Below are 22,975 nucleotides of genomic sequence, written 5' to 3'. Positions count from 1 at the left end.
AATTTTTAAGTCTGAAAATGCTTAGAACTTCAAAATAAAATTATTTCTGAATTTTACTGTTAATTTTTAGAAAAATGTTATACATTAAACAGACGTTTTATTGCCTACTTGTGCCAAGCTCAGTTAGATGCTGGGATCATAAAGATATGTGAAAGGAACCCAGCAGCCCCTTCCTTTACCAGGCTGAAGAAGGTTTTAGCAGAGCATGAACATTAGTAAAGCCTTCTAGATTTTCTTCCCTTTTAAATCTTCTTAATCTGTTTGCACCTCTAGTAATTCTAGTGAATGTACCCTAGAATTGGGCTTTGTGAACCTATTACGTTATTAGTAATTAATACTAAAAATTGAGTATCACAGGCATGGGCTAAGCATTATATAGTATATATATTTACATATTAATTCTCATTTATATCCTGCTTTTAAGATAAATTATATTACCTTCATTTTAAAGACAAGGAAACAGGTTTGGAGAAGTTAAATAATTAATCCACAGTCACAGCTAGTATAGTAATTCAAATGAAGATCTGTCTGTATCCAGTGACGGAGCTCTTAACTACTATCCGTATTACCTTCCTTATCAGTCAGATCAAAGCGTATCCTAACATGAAGGGATTAAGATCCTTAGAGCTAAAGCTTATGAGAAATAAAACTAGGAGTGGAACCCTGATCTTGCGGTTTCCTTTCTTTCTACTCTACTTTGTACTGTACTTGCCCTATTTAAGTATCAGAGTATATGTATTGCAAAAGCATGGATTTTTTAACTTAAGATATCACTATGAACTATTACTTATAGATACTTCAGATGATAACTACAAGGATGTAGAAACAGGACAAATTGTGACTTGATCTCTTGGAAGCATTATACTTTTATAAGTATAACTACAATCACCCCTCGATATCCATGGGGGATTGGATCCAGGCCCGCCACCCTGAGGATACCAAAATCCATGGATACTCAGGTGTCTTATATAAAATGGCATAGTGTTTGCATATAACCTATGCACATCCTCCCTTGTACTTTAAATCATCTGAATGTAAATGCTGTGTAAATAGTTGTAATGCTGTATTTTTTAGGAAATAATGACAAGGGAGAAAAGTCTGTACATGTTCAGTACAGAGGCAACCATCTTTTTTTTTTTTTTTTTTTTTTTAATAGTGACAGGCCCTGCTGTGTTGCCCAGGCTGGCCTTAAACTCCTGGGCTCAAATGATCCTCCTCCCTCAGCTTGGAGTAGCTGGGACTGCAGGCATATGCCACCACTGTGCCTGGCTCCTCAGCCATCCTTTTTTTTTTTCTGAATATTTTTGATCTGTGGTTGGTTGAATCCATGGATGCAGAACCCATAGATACAGAGGGCCGACTGTGACCGTAAATATTTTGGGGTATATTTGCCCTCTTTAGTCCCATTGGTAGAATTGGTACAATTATCTATGCTACAATAGGAAGTTCATCTTTGTCTCCTTCATTTAGACACATACTCTTAAATTTACTTTTAAAATAAAACTACCTTAATTACAGTTAATTCTATTTGGTTTTACTTTAGCAAGCAAGTTACAGCTAACTTTTAAACAGACCAAATTGCTGATTTATCTTTACATGATTTTATTTTCTGATATTACCATACAATGATTTTTAAAAACATTTTTCCTTTGCAGGTAATGCCCTTATTAAATGTGGAGAAACCCAAAAAAGAATTGGAACAGCAGACAGAGAACTGATTCAAACGTCAGCCTTAAATTTTCTTACTCCTTTAAGAAACTTTATAGAAGGAGATTACAAAACAATTGCTGTGAGTTGAAAAATGTCCCCTTTATTTAGTAAAATCATTTAGATATATATACTTTTTAATGAATAATTTGGCCTCTTAATGACTGTGTAGATGTAGTGGATTACAAAATTAAATAATCTAGGTCGGTGCATGTTCACCAGAACACAAAATTAAACCAAAATAAAAGACTACTGAACATTTACTCTATTTGTGTGTCCTACAGTGTTATTGAGATGCCTTTATCCCTTTTCATTCATTACCAACACTAAAATCTATAGAGAAGTTCCTGGAATGATTATGAAAATATGGTCTAAAATATCACCATAGTATATATACCATGTAGCTCTTCATTTTTTTAGGATTTTAACTTATTTTCTTAGTGATAATGAAAATTTTCTAAGAGTTTTACAAAGCTGCTCTTATATTATAAATACTTCAAACTTTAATTTGCAGATTTCCTATTACAATATATTATAGAAACTTTGAATATGTTCACAATGGATTTGTCTCTGTATAAACAAATATTTGGCCTGAGACAGAAGAACTACCAAGTTAAAGTATGATTTAAAAGATATTAGCAGCCGGGCGTGATGGCTAACGCCTGTAATCCTAGCACTTTGGGAGGTCAAGGTGGGTGGATCACTTGAGGTCAGGAGTTTGAAACCAGCCTGGCCAACATGGTTAAACCCCGTCTCTACTAAAAATACAAAAAAATTAGCTGGGCATGGTGGCAGGTGCCTGTAATTCCAGCTACTCGGGAGGCTGAGGTAGGAGAATCGCTTGAACCCTGGAGGCGGAGGTTGCAGTGAGCCAAGATCGTGCCACTGCACTCCAGCCTGGGGGACAGAGTGAGACTCCATCTCAAAAAAAGTGAAATAAAATAAAATAAAAATTAGCTTATCAGTGCAATGAAATTTGACGTATGGAATCTAAAGCAAACTGAATTATAATAAACTTACATACTATACAGAAGCTTGAAATTCCCTGAAGAATTCTAAGATACTATACTAATGTTTATTCATTATTCTGTAAGTTTGAAATTCCATTTTGGAGTGGTTGGGTTGCATTTGGTGCTATGACACATTAAGTGCAGCCCACCCAATCCTTGAGGTAGGACACCAGGCGTCAAGGAACCCTTGCCCCAGGCGTATACTTCCTTCTTTCTAGGCACTTTCTGGATAATCTGTAACAATTTGAAAGTCTTTCAGTCTGGCCACTAATGACGTTTTGGGCTGCACAATTCCTTGTAAAGATAGACTGTCTTGTGGAATGTTTGGCAACATTTCTGGCTTCTGGCTAGCAGACTCCAATAACATCCCTCCACCAATTGTGACAACCAAAAAGGTATTGCCAAATGTTCCCGAGGCAGGGACAGGATCATAAAATATTAAAACTGATATTCCTTTGTTTCCATCATTTCCTGCCATCTTTCCCAGACACTTACAATGTTTCAATTATTTATTTTAAAATTTAAAACAGTAACAAGGGGGTGGGGGGGGGGGCAGATAGATGAATGGTAACTTTATAGCCAATTTTGTAATCATAGATCTTTATCAAATGATACATATGTTTACTAGGGAATAATACTTTAAATGTGTATGCTCTTAACAGAATTTTAGCATCTTTAGCCTTTATTTTTTCTTTTCTATATTTATAGAAAGAAAGGAAACTATTACAAAATAAGAGACTGGATTTGGATGCTGCAAAAACGAGACTAAAAAAGGCAAAAGCTGCAGAAACTAGAAATTCAGTAAGTAAATAGAAAAATATTTTTGATTAATAACTTTAAGATTTGTAAAATATTTTGCTAATATACCATGAAAGATACAGACTATTAACTTTAGGGTCTTGTTTTTGTGCTTTCTAAACAAATTTATCAGAACTTAATACATCCAAATCACTGCAAAGTAGTCATATCAAAAAGGTGATATTCATGGCCAGGCACAGTGGCGCATGCCTGCTATCCCAGCACTTTAGGAGGCTGAGGCAGGCAGATGGCTTGAGCCCAGGAGTTTGAGACCAGCCTGGGCAACATGGCACAGCCCCGTCTCTCTACAGAAAGTACAAAAATGAACGGGCATGGTGGCACCCACCTGTAGTCCCAGCTACTCAGGAGGCTGAGATGGGAGAATCTCTTGAGTGTGGGAGGTGGAGGTTGCAGTGAGCCAAGTTTGCGCCACTGCACTCCAGCCTGGGCAACAGAGCCAGACCCTGTCTTTAAAAAAAAAAAAATATATATATATATATATAAAATATATATATAATATATATGTGTGTGTATATATATGAAATATATAATATATATGTGTATATATATAAAATATATATATGTGTGTATATATACACACACACACGTGATATTTAGCTATACAGCTGCTGCTAAAAAACAAAAATTATGGTAGCTCCTAATGTGTCATTTTTTTTAAATATCCTCAGTGGTGGCAAATATTTTTGGAGATAGATTTATTATAATTGGAAATAGCAGAAAAGATAGTAATTAAGATGAGACTCAAGTTTGAGAATACTTGTGTGTGACTTAAAAATTAGATCAGTTCCCTTTCCACACACTGCTCAAACTAACTAAAAGAATGTTCACCAAGAATAGTTCCAAAACCATTCAAACCAACAGTGGCAGTATGGACTTTCAAGCAACGATGTTGAATGAGAGGAAACTCATTTGGATAAATAAATTCTAGTATATATTCCAGAAAACCTCAGAATATTGAGTAGGTATATATTAAATATAATTAAATTTTTCTTTAAAGATTTATTTATAAGCTTTTTAGTTAATCCAAGTTATACTGTCTATATTATTCCAGAATTTGAAAACATCAGATTTGAATTGGAATAACTTTAAAATAGTATAAAATAAACCAAGTATGAATTTGTTAGAAGAAGCTAACAAGTTAATACTTAATTTGAGCTATGGTATGATATTACCCCTGCCTTCTGTTTCCAAGTCACTACCACTGCCAACATCAAGAATCATTGCCTTAATGAGCATATTACCACAGTGCTGGTACTGTCTTATAGTTCTCTTGTTTGGGAGATAAAAAGGTTGAAAATTGGTTTAGAGTGAAATTTAAAACTGATTAACTTGGTATTGGATAGTAATGTCTTACGAGACTACCCTAATACCTTGTATGAGCAGAATAAGTTATTTTTGTGTATGGTTTTTTTCTTTTTTGGAGATACTGTATTAGTTACTGCTAGAGAAGAGCTATTTTTGATAAGACATTAATTCCAAATTTACTGGCATTTTCACTTCACAGTTTATCATTACATCATCATCACAAACAACAAAACTTCCCTAAACAGACTATCTGCAGCATCAGAACTTTGAAAATGAACACTATAGATAGCAGGAGACCTTGAATTCTTTTATTAGTTTCTAGTTGCTAATAATTAATTTGAAAAGTAAATTATAAACTAGTTTTTAAAGATAGAAATTTCATACTCAGGAAAAAAGGATCATTTGGAAATAGATATTTTAACTGGGACAGAATGTCTTTATTCAAGATGCATATATGTGCCCAGTGATAATTGTGGAATAAAAATACTGTTACCAAGTTTCAGTACAAAACTTTGTTTAAAAAGCACTATTACAGGAATGACAGTCTGCTTTTCTACCTGGAAAAGTTCCAGAAAGCACACACATATAGATTTAACAGTGTACAAAGTCCTTTAATATTTCTAAATTATTTTACCACTGCTATTAAAATATATAGAACCTAAATATAATAGTAGACCAATTTTGAGAGATGTTTCCTTTTTGAGATATCTAGAAAATATCTTGGCAATTTTTCTCTGCTGCGTATTTTTGAGGATAAAGGTTTTTTTTCTATGGGAATTTATGTTTAAAGTAAAAGATGATACAAATGATTTTATTCAGTTCAGCAATTTTATTTATACACAGCTATTCTAGAACTTACGTATTACATACAGCAAAATTTAACTATAGCCAAATACTATTTTTTTAGTCTAGACAGGAAGTTCGATTTCCTGATTTTAATTGTATTTTTCCCCTAGATAACCAACACATTTTTCTTCAAACTTTATAGCAGTTAAGTCTGAAATACTTTGGGAAGAAAAAGTTCTCTTAGTTTATTATTACATAAAGCCTGGAGGTATTCCTGTATTTGGTGATCCTTTTTTTCCCCCCTGTATTTCTTTGCATTTACTTGAAGAATCACTAGGAGTTTGCTTTTTTTTTCCCTTCTTTGATACATTTCCTGGTTCCTAGTTGGCAACTGAAGTGGTTAATCTGACCTTAGAATTACTTTGACTTCACGTCTTTATAAATTTCCATGGATTGTTTTGCAACTAGTTACTCTGCTAGTAAGGTTTGGGATCTATCCATATTGACACTTTTTAAGTAATTTACTTACTAGTTTCTTGTGACTCTTTTTAAGTTCTGTGTTTACTAAATGCTAATTTTGTGCAAGGTACTGTACTGAGGAGTTCATAGATAAATGATGTAAAATCTCTGCCGCCCTCAGTTCACAATCAGGTATAACAGATCATACTTTTTGATGATTTAGCCCTATCAGTAAAGAATTTCTGCTTGTATCTAATATTGCTGTTTTATCAGTTAGCATATTGAAGAATGGTAAAGCAACATCAAAGGCATTTCTCAAAAATATACCAATTAAGCAGAAAGAAAGCCCACTTTAATGTTTCACAATGAACAAAAATACAGTTTTGAAAAATAGATTGTGTATATGATAAAATATACCAGAGAAGCAAGAACAAAAATAATTACAGGTTGAATATCCCAAATCCAAAAACCTGAAATCTGAAATGCTCTAAAATATGAAGTTCTTTGAGTGCCTTTATGACACTCAAAAGAAATGCTTATTGGAGCTTTTCACTTTAGGGTTCCTTAGCCAGTAAGTATAATGCAAATATTCCAAAACCAGAAATCTGAAACACTTCTGGTCCCAGGCATTTTGCCTAAGGGATACAAAACTGTAATGCATTTCAGTTATAAGGCACCTACATTTACGAATCCAATTTTAGTCTAAATCTAAACTTAAAAATTATTTTACAGTTTTAGTAATGTTAAAGATAAAAATCAGCTGATTTCAAAGCTCTGCAGTATTTAGTGGTTTAGACCTCTCTTAATTTTGGGACATCCAAATTTGATGGAAAATATTTCTTTAACATCATATAGCAAACTTAAGCATTTCCACAGCAGTGTAAATCTTTAATCTGTAAACTCAATAAATTTAGAGCACCATCAGTATAGCCTTTAAGAACACATGTTTGAATTTAAGGTTTATTAGAAATATAAGGATTGTCATGCCTTTAAGACTTCAGAGTATGCCAAGACCTGGCTGAGGCTGATTGAAAGAGAATGTGGTTGAAGGCATCATAAATTCATAAAATAGAAATGATCTTTGAATAGGAAAATTTGGGGTTAGGTAGGACTTTCTTAGTGAAAATTTAATAAAAATTGTAGGTAACTGGCAGTTTTAAAAATGATACATTTTCCCTAAATGATTCTCATTTAAAGTCAAGCATCAACATATTTTGTTTTGAAAATTTGAATTTTGGGGAAAAAAATGAATAGGCACCACTATTTGCAGTTTCACAGAACAATAAATGTAGTGGGGGTTTTTTAAGTAGAAAAAATATTTGATTGGCTCTTTTACTTGTTTAATGTGTTATTTATTGTGAAGAAGTAATTTGTTTCACTGTGTTCATTGGTATAATGTGTTCTTTGTCTCTTACTATGCACTTAAGCAACTAAACTCAGCTCGCCTTGAAGGAGATAACATTATGGTAAATTTCTCTTACATGCTCAACTTCCTGCATGTAAAATGGCTGAAGGTTTGTTGGCCTACTGTGTTTTCTACATCTTGAATAAAGTGCCTTCTCTTGCTATTAGCCGCATGTAAAATTTTGAAATAATTGGAACCATGTATTCATTTATCTTTAACAACAAAAATATAAGGAAAAAATACTAGCTGAAGTAATACTGGAACTTTAAAAGAAATTGTATGTTCTGATTGCCAAATATAGTGTTTATGCCAAATACAGATTTTGGAATATGAATTTATACATAAATATATAGTGCCTTTTTGAACTGACTAAAAGATGCTAATTTAAGCTGGCATTTATATTTTCACTTTTGGCAAAGAAAATTAACAAAATATACTTAAAGAAAGGTGTAAGGTAAACACATTGCCTTTGCTGCTCAGTAGCTTCAAGATTTACCTTATTTTCACCCAAACTCAACATAGAATTAATTTCTTCTGCCATTTCAGGCCAAGACAGACCCCATTAGGTTAGGTACTCCTGTAATGGCCAGGCTTATTTTCCACCCAGTGCTAACTCACTTAAGAAAGTTTTGGTGGAATGGTGATAGCCTTGGGAAAGAATAGAGAATGCAAATTATTTTATGGTATCCAATGTATATGTTGAGCTTAGTTTGAGAAAATTTTTGAGCTATTAGAAGTTTTTTATTTTAGTAAAATAGAAAGTTGTAAAATCTGAACATAGCCAACAATTTGTGCACATTAACCAATAAAAAGTATAGATATAGTGTGTTTTATTTTATTTCTAGATATATTACTTCATTAGAAGTGTCAAGGGATCTGCAGTACAGCTAATAAATTGGCAATTAATTGGCTGCTTTCATTCACTAGCATTAAACCAAAAGCAGAAAGTAATAGGAAAGATTATTGTACAGAATATGTAAAATGCATTTTTGTTTTTGTTTTTTTTAAAATGGTAATTACTGAAGCCCTGGCTGAATTAGGGCTTACCTTAGATAGCAAGAGAATGCATTAATGTGTTTCCATTGTCCTATCTATAGGTAAATGAAAAGCGTGAGGATATTTCAGTCATTGCTAATTTAACATATAAAGCATAGCTTTTCTTTTTGTCTCAGGTAAAAACATAATTCTAAACAATTAACAGGACTTTGTTTCATTAATCATTTGTGTTTACTATTAATGTAATCTTATAGTAATATATATTTACAGCTGGTCATTTTATATTTATTATATCTCCAGCTTATTGTTTCTCTCCAAAAAGACTGTTTCAGCAGCCATTAATCCTTGCTTTGCTTCATTTCCTAAAATGTTAGAATTTATACCTAAATGAGAAATTCGAAATCATTTAGTCCAAATCTCTAATTTTCCAGATGAGAATACTGGAGCTAAGAAAGGTTAGGTGTTCTCAATTTGGGAAAACTGTAGATTTAACATAAGATTTTAAAATTGATAGCAATGATACATGTAAAAGTCATACTTTCACAGTGTGTTAAGCTGTACCGATTTAGTTACTACTGTGTTTAATCTATAAATATGATTCTGAAAAAGAGTATGCCATTTAAACAAATATTTATATTTTTCTATACTAAGTTGTAGAAAATAAATTCCAACTTTCATGCTCTATATTTTTCTCTAATTTTTAATGCTGGCTAGATTTGGGCAGAGGAGGTGACAAAAGTAAGTAAATTATTAAACTACAGAACTATGAAACAAGAATTTAGTTGACATTGATTCAGTAAATATGTATTGGGCAACAACCATGGGTCCAGTCACAGTCTGTGTTACTATACCTTATAAAATCTGAAAATGAGGGATATGTTCAGGTCTCTTTAGCTAATAGAAGCTCCACCAAGCAGTTGAACAATGCTGCAGAGATGTGGTTTGCACACACACTGATAAATCTTGGATACCTGTTATACTAAGTGGTAATCTTACAGTTCCTTACTATAGAAGGCAGGCAAAATGCTTGTTAATGATTTTTTTAATAACAATTTTTAAAATGTAAAATATAGTTAACACCATGTCCTGTATCTTCAGAGAATGGGATATATAATATTTCGCACAAATGAATTTTTTTTTTTTTTTGAGATGGAGTTTTGCTCTTGTCACCCAGGCTAGAGTGCAGTGGCACAATCACAGCTCACTGCAACCTCCACCTTCTGGGTTCAACCGATTCTCCTGCCTCAGCCTCCCAAGTAGCTGGGATTACAGGTGCCCGCCACCACGCCTGGCTAATTTTTTGTATTTTTAGTAGCGACAGTGTTTTCACCATGTTGGCCAGGCTGGTCTCGAACTCCTGAACTCAGGTGATCAACCCACCTTTGCCTCCCAAAGTGCTGGCATTACAGGCGTGAGCCACCATACCCGGCCACAGATGAATTTTTTAGGTAACTGAAGCTTGTTCTCTCCAGCACCAAAGCTAATTTTTCCCAGTCACATTAGTTGAAAATATCTGTAAAAATGTATTTTACTGCTGCATTAAATATAGGATAGCAAGTATTTGATTTTACTACAGTTAAGGTCATTATTATGAATATTTATTATACTGTTAACAGTTGGATTTGTTGTTTTTCGACTATGTTGTCTCTTCCCTCAGTATCAGACTGTTGCTTCTAGAAGCTGTCTGTATGACGGCTGCTAGCAGTTCTGTCTGTGTTACCATTTCTAATCTTCTGTGGGCTGGGAAAGCAAGTAATTAAACAAGAATTTAAGGGATAAAATTATAATGCAGACTTGTTTCAAATGCTTTTTTAAGTCTTCAGAAGCATTTTTCATTTACTTCTTATGTTCAGGCCTACCAAACTCTGACATCCACATGAGGATAACACTGGGGACTGAGGACAGGTGATGATTTTGGCCCCTGACAATAGCTTTATAAACTTTAACTTTTATTTTCTGGCTTTGTAGGATTGATTTTACAGTCTGTTTTATGCATAGGTTATAGAGCTGTTGATTCTGTGACTTGGATCTCCAGTATGAAATTCTTACCTTATGCTCTTATCCCCCCTTTGTGAGTCTGTTCATCAGTTTAGTTACGGTTCCACACTGGCTTCTGATTTCTCTCTGAACTTCTAGCATGAAAAGGGGCAGAGCAACACAGAAGAGAATACAGGTTGAACAAAAAAACTAGAATGTCTTCCTCTTTGGCATAAAGATACGCCAGAAAATTTCTGACTTGATTTTGCAGTCTCAGCAAGTTTAGGAAATAATTGATACAATACATGGGAAGAAACTCATGAAACATATTATATACATATATATAAAAATCTAAAGAAACCTATCAAAATGCATTTCAGGGGTTTTTTTCTTCTACACATCTCACTTCTGACATTTTTATAATTAAAAATGTATAAATGACCGGGAGCAGTGACTCACACCTGTAATCCCAGCACTTTGGAAGGCCGAGGTGGGCAGATCACCTGAGGTCAGGAGTTCAAAACCAGCCTGACCAGCATGGTGAAACCCTGTCTCTACTAAAAATACAAAATTATCCAGGCGTGGTGTCCCAGCTACTTGGGAGGCTGAGGCAGGAGAATCCCTTGAATTTGGGAGGTGGAGTTTGCAGTCAGCCAAGATCGGCCGTTGCACTCCAACCTAGTCAACAAGAGCAAAACTCGATCTCAAAAAAATAAATAAATGAAAATGTATAAATGTTAAGACTTTACATTCCTGGAGTATTTTAAGATTTTAAGCCATATGAATAGTAGTCGACACTGATCAAGATAGTCACAGCAAATGCCTCAGAAGCATTACCAAAATTTATGGCTTCCAGATACCCAATCCTGATATCGTGGGCCAACAGATTCTTGCCCATCTTCCAGTTACATTTTAGAAAAAACTCTTCTGGCTTACCTAACCTATGTTATGCTATCATGTAGTCTAGTAGCAGTTACTTTTAGCAGTAGAAGGTCTTCTCCCTAGAGATTTTTTAGACGACAGAATATCAGCCCTTTCTTATCTATCTTTCTAATGTGGATCATTTTCTTCCGAAGTAAATTGATTATGCTAAGCCTAATTTAAATTCCTTTAGCCTCTCAGATCAGTTATTATGATCAGTTATATATGCCAGAAGTATAGATGATTTGGGACATTTGACTCTTTGAAGCCACCCAATATGCACTAAAACTTGTTCAAGAAATGAGATGCATTTTTCCCTATCATCTACCCTCTCTAAAGTCTAGATTGTACAGAAGGACCTCCTAAGCTTTGTAACATGGTGCCTTTCTTCATGATTAAATTTTACTCAAACCTAGAAGCCTGATCCCTCATCCTTAATGAGATCATTTGATATTTTTTATTCAGTGTACTTAGCATTAAAATATTATTTCTACTTCAGTCTCAATCTTCCCGGTCACCTTAATCTGCTACCTAGTTTACTTGCTTATTACCTTACCTAGAAATAATGTCAGTTAGTAGGATTTTTCTGCCATTTCTACTAAAGGCCATTAAATTAAACCGTACTTTGACAATCAAAGACCTATATGGAACTAACCTAGTTTACTTCTGAAGTGCATTTATTTTTGGTTTACTGTATTTACTTCTGTTACTCAAAGCCTTTTGTATTCAACCAAGCAGAACAGTTAATAGTGCATATGTAATATTGATGTGATTGGTTTTCCTTAGTGCTCTCCTTAGGAAGAACATTGCTTCTTTTTTTCTTCTGGGACTTTTTTCTACTTCATACTAGCTTCCAGATGAAGCTTACTTTGACCCTGCTATCAAAACACCATGGGTTCTGGTTTTAGTCAAGTAAATTTAATTTCAACTTCTGACTTACTAATTCAAGCTTATTTCCATAAGTCCAAGCTAGAGGTCAATTATTAGTCCCCTCTGCTAGGTTTGTTGCCAGTGGGCTGTTACAGCAACTGATTATCTACTTTGCTGCTACTTCCTTGTAGACTGGTTTACTAACTATTGCCACCAAAGGGTGAGGAGAGGGAGATGAGGCCTGGAAGAAAAAAGTTCATACCTTGTTGGGTTTTTTTTGTTTTTTGTTTTTTTTACTTTTATTACATCTTGGAAATGTCATGAATCATTTGCATAGGTGGAAAATGCTATTTGTGCTGGAGAGTTAGTCAAACCTATCATTATAATAATGATGTAACCAATGATAATTCCCAATGGGAGAAAAGCTAACTATTCTGAGTAAGCTGTGAGGTTTTATTTCTCTTTCCCACTTATTAACAACCAACTCTGACTAAAGGTTTGAGAAGATGTTTTTTGCCACTATTTGCTATTTTTAGATCTTGTTGATTTTTCAGTGAACTGTTTTGTCGCAGCAGTAAGCCTCCTTTATCAGATGGTTGAAACCAGTAGTGGCATACTGTTATTTACATCTCTTCCCAGCTCCACAGTGTGTGACTTCACGTTAGTAGCTGGAAATCAGCTGTGGTGGGAGTATTTATATCATGAAAATCTGGATATGAGAGCTTTTTTTTTTATTTCTTGGGGAAGAATTTAACAGCACACTACTGATTGAAGTTCGATCATAACTTAAAAAGCTTTTTAAAACCCTAGTGTATCTTAATAGATAGTATTCTGCTTAAGACATTTTTTATGCATAGTTTGAAAAGAAAATTTGAAAGAAAGACATTTAAAATGTAGGACAAAGAATCCTTTGAATGAACCTAAAAACTGGTGCTAGCAACAACTGTTTGGCAACTAAACGCAAGGTGAAAATCCTATGGCTTCACTCTAAAGTCTTTTGCATTTGAGACTGAAGACTCTTTAACTTCACAGTAAAAACTGTAGTAATAATTGAGAATTTTTGCAGCAATATTATTTTATACTTGTAAAACTGGTCATCTTAAAATTTTGTAAAATAGTAAAATTTAGCAAAATTGATACTAGAAAATTTATGAAAATATCTTGGCTTTCTCTTAGTAGTTTTTGTAGGCTCTTAAGAGTGTATCATTAAGCTTTAGCGTAACAGATTCTTTTGAATCAAGTACTGGAATCATTTGTCCAGGTGGAGTAATACAGAAAAGCTAAGGTCTAGAAACCAGGGGACCATTTTAGATACAAAGCAGAATTGCGGAATTGCCAGATTATAACTTGAGGTTTGTTCGGGGGATTTTTTTTTTAACCATCTAAAATAAGTGTATATAAGATGGACTGAGTCTTCTAAAGAGATTCTAAAACTATATTCTTACTTAAGTCTGAACAGGAATTAAGAATAACTCAAAGTGAATTTGATCGTCAAGCAGAGATTACCAGACTTCTGCTAGAGGGAATCAGCAGTACACATGTGAGTATTCATTCATTGGAAATTCATTTGGAACAAGACTTTGGTAGTCCTAAGGCAATTTTGGGAGGAAAAACTGAACTTTTCAGTCATTCATCAAGGAAATTTAAATTGTTCTACTTTCCAGTATATCCGAATAAATATTTTAAATTGTTGTTCACATCTTATCACCGAGTTCTCCCACCCTCATTAAATATACATGTTGTTGTTTATTGGCTAAGCAGAGTTTGCTAGTGTACTATTCACGAAGGCCAATCTTAATAAGCCTTGTAGTAAAATGTTAGATACTGGTGAGTCTACCTCAGTACAATATTGTGGTCTGTCTCCCCCTTGCATTTGCCATTTAAGTTGACTATAGAGCTAAGAACTAACTATAATTTTCCTTCACAGGCCCATCACCTTCGCTGTCTGAATGACTTTGTAGAAGCCCAGATGACTTACTACGCACAGTGTTACCAGTATATGTTGGACCTCCAGAAACAACTGGGAAGGTGATAATTTACTTTTCACATGTAAAGAGGAGAAATTCAGATTTTTGCTTATTAACTAATACTAAGGATGAAGATTAGAGCAATTAAAGGTTCTTACTAGCTTTCTTAGAAATAGTTTCTTTTTTTTAAGGAAAGTAATTATCAGTTTTCTGAGGTAACAAAATATTTTGAGCTTTTCTGGCACAGAGGCATGTTAACAGGGATGAGAAAAAGTGAATACCTTTTCAGTGCTGTAAGGTTAAAAGTGTTTCAAGTTCACTTTTCTCCTGCTACTGAATATTTTTTGCTATTGGTTGAGGAAGATATAATTAAATTGACAGTTACCCTTAAAGATAAACTAATTTATACTTATTCATTACTCATTTGTTTACTATATTGAAAAAAAGAAAAGTTTTAGAATATTTCGTAAGACCTCATATCTACCGATATGATTATTTTGAGTATGTTAATATACTTCAAAGCAAAATGACAGTATGTAAAACACATAGCTCAATCACTCATTCATCACATATTTATTGACTATCTGCCATGTGCCAAGCACTGTTACATATTCTAGGGTAATATCAGCAAACAAAACAGGCAAAGATGCTTGCCTTTATGGAGCTCACATTATAAGGTGACACTGAAGATAAAGTAATGTTTAGGGCAAACATGATCTCTGCTCTCACAACACTTAGCCTAGGTAGAAATACAAAGCAAGCCGTTGGTAGACAGGCCATGTGGTAGGCAGAAAAGCAGAAGGTGCCTGGTATTGTGAAGGCATCTAACTGTGACTGAGGTACATCTAGCAGAGTTTCCCAGGTGAAGTTATCTTGGTAGGAATAATCTAGATGAAGAGAGGGACAGGGATGAATATTCTAAGCAAGGAAGAATATGTATATAAAAAAGCCAGAAGAAAGAGAGTAGGGAAAGTTCGGGGAACTGATAGTAGTCCATTCAGGCTGGAGCATAGTGTTCAAGAATGGAATGGTAGATGAATCTAGAGGAGTTAAGCAGGGTCATACCACGAATGGCCTTTAAAGTAAGTTGTTGTAAGGAGTTTGGAATTTATATATTGAGGAACCATTAAAGCAGGGGAGCGATATGTAGCATTTGAAGGAAGAATATCAAAAAATCGTTTCAAGGAATAAGGTAAATAAAGTCACTTTGGTGTTTGTTTCTGCACATTAACACTTCAAAACTTGGCCTAGAATAAAATTGAGCACATCCATGAAACCAATTTTGAACCTCAAAAATGAATGGTAGCCTAATCATTAGTTATTTTAATAGAATATACAGGAGCATTTACATAACTATATATTTGAGGTTTTATTAGTGGTGTTAATATCTCAAGGCAGAACAGCACTTTATCTTCACATCATTATAACTATTTTAAGCCCAAGAAGCCTTAGTACTTTTTTCCACTTTATCCTGAAACTCTGGAAGTGCAGCATAGGGGTTGCTTATACTCGCATTCTACTTAAAGCCACACTATGCTTAGGACTTGGCCATTTAAACAAAATCCAGTTGTTGCGTTATTACTGCTCTTTGAGATAAGCTCCAGCAATACAAAGTAAAACCAGTGCTACTATTCTAGAAAAGAAAGTCTAGCTTGTCTCTCCACCCTCAATTATATTATTGCTAATGACCAATGACATTGGGGGAAGTTTTATCTCTTTAATTTGTTGCAGGTTATGCTTTTTAAGATAATACATAGAAATATTCTAATATAGAACTTCACAAATCATCCAGCTTCACACTAACACATTCAAAAACTATTTATGAAGAATAGAACCAGATTGTATTGTTAATAGTTGCAATAACAGTACCAACAGGTAGTAGAAGTAACTGAATAACAGCCATCACTTTGGTTGAGCTTAAGTTGTGCATAGGTGCTCTTCCAGACACCTCATGTGTATTATTAACTTTATAATCCTCACCACCAAATGAGGTAGGTACTATTATTATCCATATTTTAAAGATGAGAAAGCAGAAGTACTAGTCACAAGATTAGCAATTTTTTTAATAATTGGAAGGCTTTTGCATTTCAAGCTCCAGTGGCTTAATTGACATTTTTATAGAATGAGTAATTGCTATGATTTTTTAACGTATCAATAAAAGTTCTTAGAAGGTAAAAGTGGCCTTTCAGTTCATTTTTTAAATCTTTAACTCTGCAAAATTGACATAGGTACACTTCAGTGGCTAATCAAAGGCTAAAATCATACTAGTAGATTTGGAAGTAAAATATGGTTAGAGAACTAAAAAAGCCATGTGTATATACATATTCATATAAATAGAGCTTTTTCTTATCTTCAGAAATGTATGTATTTAATCCCTACTGAAGAACCGAGTTCACTGAGGAAAGGATACTAGGAGAGGTGGTCTTAACTTTAGAGAGGAAAAGCTATATTTAAAACTATTTCACCCTTTATCCATCAGAGAAACATTTGCTTTTCTTTTTTAAAATGTACTGTTCCAGATGTGGGGGATATAGTATATAAATAAAATAATCAAAATTCCTGCCTTCCTGGAATCTACATTCTATATGGGGGCAGAAGGGAGCAGAAAAGCAATATGTATATAAATTATATAGTATATTAGAAGGTGAAAATGGTGTACTGGAAAATATAGCAGGAAACTACTTAGATGGGAGTGGAGAAAGACGTGAGAAAGCACACATGCAGGCATCTGAGAGAAGATGCTCCAGGTAGAGGGTGCAGCAAGTACAAAAACCCTGAGGGCATGACATAGCTGGTATGGTCAAGGAACAGCAAGGAGGGCTTGGCTAGAGACGAGTAGAGGAAACGGGGAGCCAAAACATATAGGGCTTCGACTTTGGTCTTTACTCAGAGATGAGGCGCCTTTGGAAATTTTGAGCTGAGGAGTGACATAATTTTAGGCTTTAACAGAATCATTCTGGCTGCCACGTTGAGGATAGGTGTTGGGTGGAAGCTGACTGATCTGTTTCAAACTTATTGCAATAATGTAGTCAGTAATTCAGTCAGAAGATGGCAGTGGCTTGGATCAGGGTAATTGTGGTAGGTAGGATGGAAGTGGTCAGGTCCTGTGGGCCTGTGGGTGTTGTTTGTTTTTTGTTTGTTTGTTTTGTTTTGTTTTGTTTTGTTTTTTTGAGACAGAGTCTTGCTCTGTTGCCCAGGCTGGAGTGCAGTGGCGCAATCTCGGCTCACTGCAGGCTCCTCCATCTGGGTTCACGCCATTCTCCTGCCTCAGCCACCCGAGTAGCTGGGACTACAGGCACCCACCACCACACCCAGCTAATTTTTTGTATTTTTAGTAGAGACAGGGTTTCACCGTGTTAGCCAGGATGGTCTCGATCTCCTGACCTTGTGATCCGCCCACCTTGGCCTCCCAAAGTGCTGGGATTACAGGCGTGACTGTGGGTGTATTTTAGAGTTAAAGCCAGAAGGATTTGCTTGACAGACTGTATGTATATTGGACACAAAGAGGTCAAGAATTATTGCAAGGTTTTGTTTTGTTTTGTTTTGTTTTAGAGACAGAGTTTCACTCTTCCAGCCCAAGGTGGAGTACAATGGCGCAATTTCGGCTCACTGCAACCTCTGCCTCCCGGGTTCAAGAGATTCTCCTGCCTCAGCCTCCCAAGTAGCTAGGATTACAGGTGTGCGCCACCATGCCCAGCTAATTTTTTGCATTTTTAGTAGAAAGGGGGTTTCACCATGTTAGCCAGGCTGGTCTTGAACTCCTGGCCTCAGGCTATCTGCCCGCCTCAGCCTCTCAAAGTGCTGGGATTATAGGCGTGAGCCACCACGCCCATCTGCAAGTTTTTGACCTAAGTAACTGAAAGAATGGGGAGTTGTGGATAGTTAAAATGGGGAATGCCAGAGGAGGCAAAGATTTCAGGGATGGAGGTCTGGGAAGTATGTCAGTTATATTAGAAGCCCAGTTTTAAATATGTTAAGTTTGAGATGTCTCTTAAACATTTAAGTGGAGGTATCCAATTTTAGGATATGCAGGTCTGGACTTGGATTGGGGGCAGGGTGAATTAGATAATTAGAGAGTTGTCAGCATATCAAAGATATTTAAATCTGTGAGACTAGATAAACCCTCAAAGGAGTAAGTATAGAGAAAAGGAGAGGATCAAGGACTGATCCCTGAAGTACTCTAGCATAGAGAGTTGAGGAACGAGGCAAGGAAGATGATAACGAGTGAGGCAGTGAGGTAAAATGGAAACTAAGAGTATGGCCTGGAAGTCAAGTGAACATGTGTGAAAGTGGGAAAGAATGGTCACTGCCTAGGTCAAGTGAGAGGACTACGAATTGACCATTGGATTTAGGAACATTAAAGTCATTGCTAACCTTGACGAGTAGTTTTGGTGAAACAGTAGGCGCAAAGTAATGTTTGTAATATAAGAGACTCGGAGGAGAGGAATTGTGACCGTAAGTTTACGTAAATCTTTCAAGGGGTTTTGGTGTAAAGGGGAACAGAGGAATGAGGCAGTAGTCAGAGGAGAAAGTGGGGTCTAGCAATTTTTTGCTTGTTTTTTAAGATAGGAGAAATAAGGGCATGTTTGTAAGCTGATGGGAATGATACACTAGGTGGAGAAAATATGATAATGTGGGAGGGAAAGGGAAGAATTGCTAGAGTGATACCCTAGAGAGGCAAAAAAGGATGAGATTTTGTGCACATATGGAGGAATTAGCATCAGGAGCATAGACAGCTCATTAAAGAGTTTCCTGGCCAGGCGCAGTGGCTCATGCCTGTAATCCCAGCACTTTGGGAGGTCAAGGTGGGCAGATCACTTGAGCTCAGGAGTTTGAGATTAGCCTGGTCAATATGGTGAAAAGCTGTCTCTACAAAAAAATACAAAAATTAACTGGGTGTGGAGGTGCATGTCTGTAGTCCCAGCTACTCAGGAAGCTGAGGCGAGAGAATTGCTTGCTTAAGCCCAGGAAGCAGAGGTTGCAGTGAGCCGAGATTGAACCACTGCACTACAGCCTGGGCAAAAGGAGTGAACTCCTGTATCAAAAAAAAAAAAAAAAAAAAAAGGAGTTCCTGATTGTTCTTTTTTCCTCTCAGTTAAAAGGAAGCAAGCTCATCAACTGAGTGTAATGGTTATGGGGAGAACTGCTGAAATTTTGAGGATGGGCAAGAGGGTATGAAATAGTCATCAGGGGAATGAAAGTGAAAGTGAATGGAGTAGAGAAATGTAGTATCATTGCCAGGTGGCATGTGGACCCACTTGAGGTTCCTAGTCATAAATTGAATGTAAAACAAAGCTTTTCTGTGTTTCTCCTGTTAAAGTAGATGCATGGATACTGAATAGGTAAATAGGGAGGTTTTTACCAAATCAGTACCATGAAGTGAGTGGCATAAGAAATGAGAGCATATGTAAGAGTTATTTTAATAATTAACTATGGACATGAAGAAGGTGTTGGTAGGATCATAGACCCTGGTAGGCTTGTTGATGTGAGAGCACTTGAAAGAAAAAGGCGATGGTCAAAGAATGGGATAGTAGAAACTATTATTATTGGAAGGGTTGTGGTTACTGGAATTGGTAAGATCTAGATGTGACTGTGGGAATAGGTGGCTGAACTAGGATCAGGTATAAAGTCACTAGAAGAGAAGAGTTCGAGGATCTAAGAGGCTAAAGGGTTGGAAGAATTGTCCATTTGGATATTAAAGTCACCAAGAATTAAGTAAGAGATAATGTCAGTGAGCCAGGTGATAAAATCTTCTAGAAATGAAAGTAAGGGAATGAGGCATCTGTAGGTGATTGCAGTAAGAGATACTGGGTATCTCTTTTTTTAAAGAGTTGGGAATGGTACAATAGATGAAGAAAATGTAATATGGGAAGGAAAGATAATATGATAAAATGTAATATGATAAAATATGATAATGTGGGAGGAAAAGATGATGTGGTATAGTTGAATAACATGAAGTTGAAGGATTGGCTAGAATTGTTTAGGGAAAAGAGTCTAAAAACAGTGATGAAGAACATAAGACTCCTCCACTGACCTCTAGGTTCAGTGATAAAAGAGGAGTGTGGGAGATAAACGCTAGCACTGGAGGATGAAGGGAAGGTTTAGAGAAGAGGTTAAGGATACAGGGAATTTTGCTGATGACTGAAATGATTTCCAGATGGTATAGTGCTCGTGAAGAGAAAAGAGGACTTTTCTAGTTTAATGAATTTATTAAAACTTTGAATTTTTGTAGATAATTTTTTAGCTTAGAAATGGTTGAATTAGAATGATGTCAGACCAGCTATTTTGTACTGTTTTCTATTTGTTATTATTGGGGAAACTAGCCTTAAAATAAACTGAAAATTCTAATTATCTTCAAATTATTTATGAGCACATTAATCACAAAAATCACTAATTTCTAATAGAAAATTTTTCTAAAAAATAGCACAAATGAACTTGTGAAATTTGTCCTATTCTACCATTGAGTCTTCAATTTCATTGAGATAATTAGCAGTCATATTATTTGAATGTCTACCTTCTCACTATGTGTGTATGTCCTTAAGGGAATAGTATCATTTCATCTTACGTCTTCTGCTTCTCATAGTCATGCTGAACATGTAGATACAAGTAAATAATACTTACATATAAATGACAATAAATATTTTATTTAAATAGGAAAATGTGATTGGACCAGTTTATGAAAAAAAGGTTTAGTTATTCAAATATTTCTCAAAGAATTAAATTAAGAAAGCCTCATACTTGTAGTATCTAATATTTAAGTAGTTTTTCATCAATATTTTTATGTAGTAATTTATAAAGAAAAGATTAAAACATTCTAATGGAAGTTTTTTGGGGAAAAAAGTATAGCCATTAATTTTAACTTAATATTATAAGGACAGTTTTGAAACAGACTTTCAAGGATTTATATTTGAATACCACCTGAATTGTCTCTAGTATAATTGGCCCAAGAGGGAAAAGGAAGATAGATATACTTTGTCATTAATGTATTATTAATATCTATAAATCTTTTCCAATGTGAAGTGTGGTAGAAAGTAAACAGCGCCACCAAGTGGTGGTATTAAGGAGCTTTAGTCACTTGGAAATAGATAATTCACTGCTTTCTTTTCAACAGTTTTCCATCCAATTATCTTAGTAACAACAATCAGACTTCTGTGACACCTGTACCATCAGTTTTGCCAAATGCGATTGGTTCTTCTGCCATGGCTTCAACAAGTGGCCTAGTAATCACCTCTCCTTCCAACCTCAGTGACCTTAAGGAGTGTAGTGGCAGCAGAAAGGCCAGGGTTCTCTATGATTATGATGCAGCAAACAGTACTGAATTATCACTTCTGGCAGATGAGGTGAGTATTGTGGATATGAGAAGGAAAATATATCACGAATTGACATACCTTCTAATATTATAACAAAATGCAAATTCCTCATTAGTTATTTGGAAATGGTTTCATAGATTACAGATAGTTATATTAACATAAAATTTTAATTAATATTCTTTAATAGAATGTCATAGAAATATTTAAAACTTTTAACTGCCAAATAACTTGAAGATGTATAAAACTCCCTCCAATAAGATCCTTTATCTAGGCCAGACATGGTGGCTTACACCTGTAATCTCAGCACTTTTGGGAGGCCAAGGCAGTGGGATCACTTGAGGCCAGGAGTTCAAGACCAGCCTGGGCAACATAGCGACACCTCATCTCTACAAAAAATATGAAAAATTAGCTGGGCATGGTGGTGTGCGCCTGTAGTCCCAGCTACTCAGGAGGCTAAGGTGGGAGGATCGTTTGAACACGAAAGGTCAAGGCTGCAGTGAGCCGTGATCATGCTGCTGCACTACAGCCTGGGCAACAGAGTGAGACCCTGCCTCAAAAAACTAATAATAATAAATAAATCCTTTGTTTTTCAGCACAATTGATAATAACGTTTAAAGTCCTTTTGGTGAATAATTTAAACAAATTAAATACAAATCTGATTGGTTTTCTACATGTTTATTTTTTTAATGTAGTTAATAACTGGAAGTATTTTATTTTGCAGGTGATCACTGTGTTCAGTGTTGTCGGAATGGATTCAGACTGGCTAATGGGGGAAAGGGGAAACCAGAAGGGCAAGGTGCCAATTACCTACTTAGAACTGCTCAATTAAATAGGTGGACTATGGAAAGGTTGCCCATCATGACATTGTATTTATATACAATTAACTCTAAATAAAGCAGGTTAAGTATCTTCCATGTTAATGTGTTAAGAGACTGAAAACACCAGCCATCAGAAACTGGCCTTTCTGCCAATAAAGTTGCATGGTAAATATTTCATTACAGAATTTATGTTAGAGCTTTCATGCCAAGAATGTTTTCTTACAAAATTCTCTTTTTATTGAGGTTTCACTAATAAGCAGCTTCTACTTTTGAGCCTCAACTTAAAGCAGAACTGTTTTCTACTGGATTTTTCATTAACAGCAAGCTTTTTCTTTTATGTAAAATAAATCTATTGTGAATTGATATCAGTGACTCATTTATTAGGTATAAATAATAGCCAAAGAATAAAATTAAAATTTATTTTAAACTTTCGGTCTTAAAAAGAGCTGTAGGATATAAACCTCTTCTGTGAAAAGTAGAATTTTCTGAATGCTTTCATAGACAAAAACGCATTTAAACTATGTTTACCTGGTTTTCCAACAGAAATCAAATGATTTTGATATTATGTTTTGATGGGTTATTTTCAGAGTTGTTTGGTTTTTTAAACACTACTGAATGGTGTCTT

At 35.1% G+C, this 22,975-nt stretch overlaps 1 protein-coding gene across 7 annotated transcripts in view; it reads left to right on the top strand.

Annotated features, from left to right (window-relative positions):
• Window positions 1-22,713, top strand: part of SH3GLB1 (SH3 domain containing GRB2 like, endophilin B1) — a 39,096-nt gene extending 16,383 nt beyond the window's left edge. For 2 of the 7 annotated variants that reach the window (XM_008969647.6, XM_055116526.2), the window contains 8 exons: window positions 1,656-1,789; window positions 3,426-3,518; window positions 7,514-7,600; window positions 9,202-9,225; window positions 13,706-13,795; window positions 14,183-14,283; window positions 21,334-21,562; window positions 22,254-22,713. In XM_008969647.6, the coding sequence (XP_008967895.1) occupies window positions 1,656-1,789; window positions 3,426-3,518; window positions 7,514-7,600; window positions 9,202-9,225; window positions 13,706-13,795; window positions 14,183-14,283; window positions 21,334-21,562; window positions 22,254-22,361 (866 nt within the window). In that variant the 3' untranslated portion in view covers window positions 22,362-22,713. The remainder of the gene's footprint in view (window positions 1-1,655; window positions 1,790-3,425; window positions 3,519-7,513; window positions 7,601-9,201; window positions 9,226-13,705; window positions 13,796-14,182; window positions 14,284-21,333; window positions 21,563-22,253) is intronic. The other 5 variants (XM_003805305.7, XM_055116529.2, XM_003805304.6 and 2 more) reach the window with 3 other exon arrangements.
• The last annotated feature ends 262 nt before the right edge of the window (window positions 22,714-22,975 follow it).

Source organism: Pan paniscus, chromosome 1 (genome assembly GCF_029289425.2).
Source record: "Pan paniscus chromosome 1, NHGRI_mPanPan1-v2.0_pri, whole genome shotgun sequence".
Taxonomy (NCBI): Eukaryota; Metazoa; Chordata; class Mammalia; order Primates; family Hominidae; genus Pan; species Pan paniscus.
Note: the sequence above shows the minus strand (reverse complement) of the source record. Positions and strands in the feature narration are given on the sequence as shown.